An 8,347-nucleotide genomic window follows, 5' to 3' on the forward strand; every position below is an offset into this window, starting at 1 on the left:
GCAGGGGTGCCCACAGGTTCTGAGTGACTCCAGAGCTTAAGCTCCTAAGCACTGCACAAAACTGCCTTTTACTTAGTCACAAAAGAGAAGATGGGGTCACCAAACCTAAAGACCTCCTCAGGGTGTTCAACTGAGCCCCACATCCACTCACTCAAGGCAAAAAATATCATTGCCCTGGCATCAGGCCATGTTCTTGTGCTGGAAAGCTGAGGTCTCTCCAGACCGAATTTCCATTCTTCTTAAAGTTAGCCTCACAAAGACAGACCATATTCCATTCTTATTGTTAAATTTAAAGTTTTCCAATTTGCAACATGCATTAAAAGCATAAAATGCCCTTAAACTTTGTTTAGAGTGATGAATCAGGTTGTCTGGCACTTTTCCCAGTTTAAGCGCCAAAAGGCCTCAGGCAGGGGTGCCTGGGTGGCTCAGTCGTTAAGCGTCTGCCTTCGGCTCAGGTCCTGGTCCCAGGATCCTGGGATCGAGCCCCGCATCGGGCTCCCTGCTCAGCAGGAAGCCTGCTTCTCTCTCTCCCACTCCCCCTGCTTGTGTTCCTACTCTCACTGTCTCTCTGTCAAATAAATAAATAAAATCTTTAAAAATAAATAAATATAAATAAATAAATAAAAGGCCTCAGGTAAACCAGGATAGGCAGTCACCCCACCTTTGCTCCAGAAATGTTACTTCAAAGAATTTATTCTAAAATGGAACTATTTATAAGATCTGATAATGGTGGAGGAGCTAAACAAATTATGTCAGATCCTTGTAATAAAATATCCTATAGGCATTAAAACATATAGTTAGAAAAGCTATATATCAACCTAGAAAAAGACTTGCCAAAATACCCCGTAAAATAAGGTTACTAAAAGTACATGTGTAATTTTACAAATGTTAAGTCATGTTAGAACATATTACAAGGACTGGGATGAAGCACAGAAAACTATAGACTGCTGATTTACTGAGGTGGTAAGAGAAGTCAATTTTGTTCTTATTTCTAATATTCTGTGATGATTCACTATATAACTTAATTTCTGTTAATGTTGATATGAGACCTATAGCAGGCAAGCAAGCAACAAAACAAACAGCTATCAAAAAAAAAAAAAATACTCTCAAACCATAGGAAACTCAGGGCCTGATTTTGTAGCTATAGTCCGATTCTCCACACACTGTACCCACTGGGTTCTGCCACCCACACTCACCTCAGCCAGCTTGTTGAAGCCCTGTGAGTGGCCTTCCTGCCGCTCCACTTGGCACTTCCTGGCATAGCGACGGTTTCCATCCATTATAAAGGCAATGTGTTTGGGCATTGGGCCCGCCTGTGAAGTAAGAAGACAAATGATGCACACAAGGAGACACTAAACTCCAGGCTGATAGGCTCGAGTTAGATGATAAAAGTGCCCCTGAGGAAGAGAACTGGGTATTTTGAGCTTTTGGCTCAATAAACGGGTATTAAGAGCTTTTACTTATTTATACATATTCATTTATACTGAGCAACCTACTACATGCCAAGTATTATTCTAGGCTTTTTTTTACTTCATCTCAGTTTTTTTCATATAAACCTATAAAGTAAACAGTATTAGCTTCATTTCATAGGTGAAAAAACAGGCTCAGAGAGGTCAAGTGACTTGAACAAGACACACAGCTAAGAAAAGGCAAAGTGGTTATTCAAACTGAGGTCCGTATGCTTTCAGAGTTCATCTTTTAACCATATGCACTTGACCACCACTTTGGTTTCATGTCTCCACCTGGAAGGCACAGGAAGGATATTGCTGGCTGTGGTCCAGTGGCAAGGGTATCCTCCACAGAAAGAGGAATCCGCTCTATCCAATCGCTGCCACACAGGAATGGGGGCTCAATGTTGTTGCTCTTCTAATTACATAAGAGAAGCCAAGCACCAGGATTTTTATCAAAATGTAAATGTCAGAAGCCATTTCAAAGCAAACAAAAAAGACATTTTGGGGACCCAATAAAACGTCTTATCTGGCTTAGAGCTGCCTTTTGTTGTCTTTTGCAGCAGAAATACACTCCTTAGCCTAATTTCCCTCACTGAAGGGCCTCGTCACTGACTGCTTTCCCCACGCCTCTCCAACATTTTCAGCCTTTGTCCTCCACGTGTAGTCTTAAAAAAAAAAAAAAAAATTCCAGTCAAGTCATGCAGCTTGTTCTTCCCAACACATGACTGCAATGGTTCCCCAAGAAGATGCTTTCTATTTCCTGGCCTGCCTGAGATCACTTGGCATTGTGTGTGAATGTGTATGGGGGGGTGGGGTATAAGGCTTGCTGACTCATAAATTCACTGCTACCCACTGCTTGACAGACTGTAGCTGAAAGACAAAACCAGGCTGACTGGCTTCAATCTTAACCTTGTTATATGCAGAAAACATAACATTGTTGTGATCCTCAGAGAAAAGTGGAGGCAAGATTTGGGGAAGTAAGTGGGTGTAGGAAATAGAACGATTGTAGTCTTCAAACAGCTGAAAACAGCCCCAACAATAGCAGTAATTAAGAACCGCTAGACACTGTTTTCGGTGTATGTTTCATTTCATCCTCAAAACAACCATATAAAGTCACATGGTTAATAAATGATAGACTAAGATTTTCATTCTGTTTGTCTGTCTCTACAGCCTAAACTCTTAACCATTATGCTCTACTGCAACATCAAGGAAAGATTATTCTATCTAAATCTAGAGAACAGTACAAGGAAAAATAGATTAAAGTTCCAAGTAACAAATTTCAGCTCCCTATAGGGAAGACCTAACAGTCTAGGTTGCCCAATGATATGGGGAGGTGCTGGGGTTCCTGAAAATGTGAAAGTTAGGGCAATAATCTGCCAGAAATGTAGACCTGGAAGTTACCTTGCAATTCAAAGACTTGTTGGTCCCATTGTTAAATTCCACTTAACATCATGTGTTACTCAATTTTATTTTTATTTAAAGATTGTATTTATTTATTTGAGAGAGAGAATGAGAGAGAGAGAGCATATGGGGGGGGAGGGTCGAGGGAGAAGCAGACTTCCCAATAAGCAGGGAGCCCGATGCAGGACTCGATCCCGGGATTCCAGGATCATGACCCCAGCTGAAGGCAGTTGCTTAACCAACTGAGCCACCAAGACGCCCTGTGTTACTCAATTTTAATAATAGCTTTTGACACAAGATTACCCAACTAACCAGGCGACCAACTGGTACTCACTTTTATGATGTTGGCACAGAACCATTCCCAAAGTGACAGCTCTCCTTCCTTGATCCATGACATAGCTCCTGCCCTGGCAGAAGATGAGCCCAGGACAAGAAGACACCCGCCAGGTAAACTTGGATAAACAAGAGAATAAATCACCAGAGCTTGCAAACAGCTTCGGATGACTTTGTAGGGACTTATCTGGACTGTGAAGAGTAGCCAAGTTTAGGATCCAAAGACACTGGTCTAAGCCTATAATTCTTCACCACCCAGAGTTTATAAGCCAATGAGACCTTCGGGGCAGAGGCCTTTCCTTGGTTTTGGCTTGGTGGACCTTGCTGCTATCCCCTTTTCCTCGGTATCTGCACTGACTTTTCCTGAACATCCAAGTCTGCTTCCTGCCACCTCATAGGCCTTACATCCTGATCCCTCCCTGCTTCTTCCTTCTCCATCCTCCCCAAGACCCTTCCCATTCTGCGCTCCAACCCCCCTTCACGTGTCGCCCCGTCACCTCCAATCTCAGTATTCTCCAAATTATGTATTCCCTCACTCATCTCTTCCACTGTCCCCTCTGTTCCTCCCACAGCCGTCTCCCCGCCCAGTCACCTCTCTCGCCTCTCGCTCACCGCTTGAGCCCTGCACCTGCTCCGCACCGCCCGGCGCCTTTCAACCGCTCCACTTCCTCACGACCTGGCGCTGGAAGAACACGTCATCGTTGGGCGCTGGAACACGCCCCACCGTCACGTAATGGGCGGGGCTGCGCCCTGCGCCTGCGGGCTGGGAGAAGGGGCGGTGCTAGCATTCCAAGAGAAATTCGCACTCCCAGGAGCCGGGAAGGGAGGGTGGGGGGAGGGAAAGAGATGGAGAGCGACCGAGCGACCCGCTCACATCAACGAGGGGGGCGGGCGAGCGGGCTCCGGGCCACGTCCCGGGGACCGGGCCGGGAAAGCCGGGGTCGAGATCACCTAGGGGAGCGGGGAGGTCTGTAGAGCCAGATCGAGAGACCTCGGGCAGGCTGCCCTATAGGGCAAGAATTCGCGGATCGGCTTGCCAGAAGCGCAATTTCAGCAGCCGGTGGCAGGTTGCAACTGTTGAGAAACGGGGTTGGACAGTGTCCTGCTTGCTGGAAGGCATGAGAAGTGGACGTTGGAGTCCTGGTTCAAGTCTTGCAAATTCTGTATTTACTGCTTGCAGTTTTATTCTGTGGATTTAATCATTTGGTAATTTCCTAGCCTTAGTCTCACAGACGCACTTAGTAGTATCAATTCATTTTGTGCCGACTTAAAGCACTAATATTTTAGGATTTTCAGATTCTTAGGACCCACCCAGAGCAACTCAAAATGGGGTTGAGGCTGGAAAGAACTCTGCTCTAAGAATGACTAATGAAAGGCCATCAGTTAACCCTGATAGAAAAATCAAAGGCATTAAGCTCTGTAATCTTTAAGGAAAACTGTTGCAGAACTTGAGGGACTCACAAAAGAAACTAAGAGTTCGATTTTCCCAAAATTAAAAAAGGAAAAAAACCAACTTTACAATTTCTAAACCTTCTTCTCACTTTGTAGTCTCATCAAGAGAACAAGGTAAGGAAGAGTTACTGCACTGTTAACTTCCAGTTCACTGTCTCATGAAAGGGTTACTTTTAACACACATGATCAAAGAAAGCCCTAGAGATGAGTAACCCACCCTTGAATAGTCTTAAGCTTTTCTATCCTTCCTGCTTTGCAACCTAGGAATTAAGTTTCAGCCTTGCTGATTAGTTCAATTTTGCAGGAACACCATTTACTGAAGCCCTGTAGTAGTTTGCTTTTAGCAGTTTCCATGGCCAGCTTTGACTTTTGGTATGAAGTCTCTCAAGTGGATGTATGAAACTTCTTACCCTTGTCCTGCCATCTCTTTGCTCTTTGTGTAATAGATGGCATGCCTCCAATCAATTTTTTTTAAATTCCCTCCCTTGTTGGCAGGGCTGGGCGGGGGCCGGGGGCGGGGGGGACTAGATATTTTAAAATACAATGTTCATTAGAAGGCTAGCACACTTGGGCTCAAAGAAAATGTTGTTTTTGTATAGCTAATCAGTGTTACTTCCTCCGGCCTCAATTTCCCTAGTTCCACATATTTCCCTCCCTGGGGTGCTGCAGGGGGTTAATTAATTAAGATTTGTAAAAGGCTTTGAGGAGCAGGGGAGAAAGTATTAGGGTCTCATGCCCCAAGCCATGGCCCCATCCTTTCATCCCAGCCAGTGGCACAGGCAACCCCATTCTTATGCATGCCAAGCTCCTAATCCCCTCTTGAATGTGGCAGCTTCCAAGAGGACAAGAGGCCTTAACTAGAAACAAAAATCCACTGTAATGAGGTGGAAGGGCTGAATTTCCAAGATTCATTTCTAACAAAATGGCCGAACAGGAAATGTAATGGTTCTTCTGTTACTTCTGAGTCCCAATCCAAGAAGGTGGGAATTATGGAAGAAAAAACACCCTAAAGATCCAACAAGAGGACAGTTTCAGTACCAATAACTTTTTATTTATTCATTGTATTTTTCCAGGGTAAAGAGAGAAGGGAAAAGGGTCAGCATGTGTGTTACAAAACAATAGCAAGTGGGAAAGAAGTACCCGGCACAGCAAAACAACCATCAAATAAACACTCCCAGAGATGGAGTCACTAAAGCCCAAGGAGGCTCAGTCTCCTGCAGTTCAGAAATGAGGGGAAGGGATCAGGGAAAGAACAGATAGGTACAGCTTTCCTCCCATGCCCCCCCCCCCCATAAATTCAAGATTTCACACAAAGCTTTGGTTTCTAGCAGTAAACATGGAGTTACATTCGTCCGTCTCCTATTAAACAATCTTGTGGCCACTTTGACATAAGCTTCTTGCACCTGCATAAAAGTTCCTGAGTGATTTGGATATACATTCATCTTCCCTTCCTTGGTCTCCCGACTCTTACTTCCTACATGGAAAGCCCCCCGCCACCATTGCATTTGCTTCTCTCTACCGTAAGACTGGAGATTAAAGGAGGTTTGTTCCAACCAAATACAAGCATATTACTATGAATCACATCAAGGAATGGTCTTGGCACAGGAGACTGGGAACAAGGGAGGAAGTGTTCTTTGCTTCTTCCAGATGTGAATGTGTATGTGTGGGGGCTTTTTTGGGGAGGAGGGATAGAGGAGGGGTAGGGTAGGAGTCAAGTTTTTAGGACAGAAGATCTGGCCCAAAATAGGAAAAAGGGGAAGGGAACACAAAAGAAAGGATGGTTCAGACCGCCACACTTCCAGAGGGGTCACCAAGCTATGTTCCAGATTCTTTTCCTGGTGCAGAACCTTTTGTCAAAGATGCTTTGGCTATTTTTCTCAATACAAAAAGAAGTTTGTAAACAATAAAACCCCAAAAGAACATGGAGAAGACCAACACATTATATTTACACAAACCAGGCCACCTAGCAATCACCCAGTCCGCTATTCGTGAAGTCCTACGAAACCCAAACAAATACGAAAACTAGAAGGGGGACAGCGAGCAGGGGAGACAAGAACCCAGGATCAGACACACATCACCCAATGCGTTCTATTGCATTTGCCCCGTTTCAACACAGTGAGGTAGGTTTGTGGTGATCTCATAGCATGTAAATAAAACCTTTTCTCCTTTAGCTACCACGACACTAACCACTGCAGCAGCAGGACAGGACACCGGCTCTGGGCACCACGAAGAAGCCATGGCTTATGGTCTCTCTGGAAGCCAACAAGAAAAGCCCAGAATTTATAAAGGTTAAGAAATTCAGCCTTCGTTTCATACACACATCCCTGGGCAGCTCAAGATGGGTCCAGAGTTATTCTTCTTAAACCCATCCTTACCAACTCATTTTTAAAACTCACGCGCACGCACGCACACACACACACACACACACACACACACACACACACACACCCTGTTGTGCATGGTAGGCCTAGCCCAATCCAGTGAAGGATGCATCTGGTATGTAAAGTGAGTCCCGTGCCCTGGGATTAGAAGTCTGGAACAGGAATCCTTTATTACATGTATAGACAACTCTCCAACTAATCTTGGCTTCCCCTTGGCACCTTTCAGCTGGTGCGGCTTCTCCTGACGCTATTTCCTGGACCATTTTTCCTGTTCAGACCAATTTCCAATCTTCCAGTAGGAGATCAAGTCATGGGGCAACTGAGTTAAAACCTAGTCTCCCATGGCTCACTGAAGGTAGAGGGGTTTCAAGAGAACTCTATGGCAGAAAAGCCAGCTCTAATTGCCAAAAATGAGGTAGTTCAATAGGCTATGCACTCCAAATAGATGTTCTCCCTGGTGATCAAACAGAAAATATTCCTGCTGTGCAGTCCCGGAGCTGCTGCCGACTTATCCCTGAGATCGCTAATGTACCTGAGAACACAGTGCAGGAATGAGGGCCTTAAGATTAAAATACACAAAAATACAAAACCAGAATATTTATATTACGAAAACAAAGTTAAAATGCACAAGATACGTCATTCGCACACAGCTAGTGCAGTTGGCATCCTGGAGAAAGTGGGGCCCAAGGTGCGGTTGTCCATGGGAGCAAATAAATAAAATTCTATTGGCCCGGAATGGGGTGGGAGTCAGCTTCGGAGCAGCAGGTCTGTAGCTGTTCCCCCAACAATCCTGTGGCTACTGTCACAACCCATTGCTTGAGACAGTCCTCAGTACCCTATATCCCAACAGTAGGTTATGAGACAAAATGTCGAAAAACCCGCCTTACCCCTGAGAGACTCCCTCCCACAGAATGTAGTGGCTCGTGGGTTGGGCCCATCCATGTGGTCTCATGCTTAAATCTCTACATTCTGGCATGGGAACAATTATTATTACATCTCCTTCGAAAGGAAAACAATTCCCCTCCCCAGGCCACTTTCAAAAGCTGGAGATCTAGGGGCGGAGACTCATATAAAGCACACAGGGAAGGATTTTCTCCAGAACCCTCAGAGCATTTGGATATAGCGTGGTTGGAGATCATTGGCCTCACCCCTTCCCCCCTACCCTGTGCCAAGAGGGAAGAGGGGGTGATGCTGTGGACCCCAGCCTGAGATGCATGGCAGAGCCAGCTGCCCCCCACCCACCTTGTCCCCACTTTCTCCGCTCTGCCGATTGATGCCTGCTCCTCAAAACTTCCTGATCGCCAAAGAATTGCCCCCACCCACTGCAGC

The 8,347-nt window shown here is 45.4% G+C and overlaps 1 protein-coding gene across 4 annotated transcripts in view; it reads right to left on the minus strand.

Moving 5' to 3' along the window:
* DHDDS (dehydrodolichyl diphosphate synthase subunit) overlaps positions 1–3,861 on the minus strand; it is a 29,527-nt gene extending 25,666 nt beyond the window's left edge. For 2 of the 4 annotated variants that reach the window (XM_088022550.1, XM_028113714.2), the window contains exons 1-3: positions 3,778–3,861; positions 3,187–3,304; positions 1,197–1,313 (exon numbers count right to left, since the gene is read on the minus strand). In XM_088022550.1, coding sequence (XP_087878676.1) covers positions 1,197–1,313; positions 3,187–3,249 — 180 coding nt within the window. In that variant the 5' untranslated portion in view covers positions 3,250–3,304; positions 3,778–3,861. The remainder of the gene's footprint in view (positions 1–1,196; positions 1,314–3,186; positions 3,305–3,777) is intronic. The other 2 variants (XM_028113713.2, XM_028113717.2) reach the window with 2 other exon arrangements.
* Positions 3,862–8,347: the final 4,486 nt, after the last annotated feature.

Source organism: Eumetopias jubatus, unplaced genomic scaffold (genome assembly GCF_037043125.1).
Source record: "Eumetopias jubatus isolate StellerSeaLion01/CBP00866 unplaced genomic scaffold, mEumJub1_p1.0 scaffold_4, whole genome shotgun sequence".
NCBI classification, from domain to species: domain Eukaryota; kingdom Metazoa; phylum Chordata; class Mammalia; order Carnivora; family Otariidae; genus Eumetopias; species Eumetopias jubatus.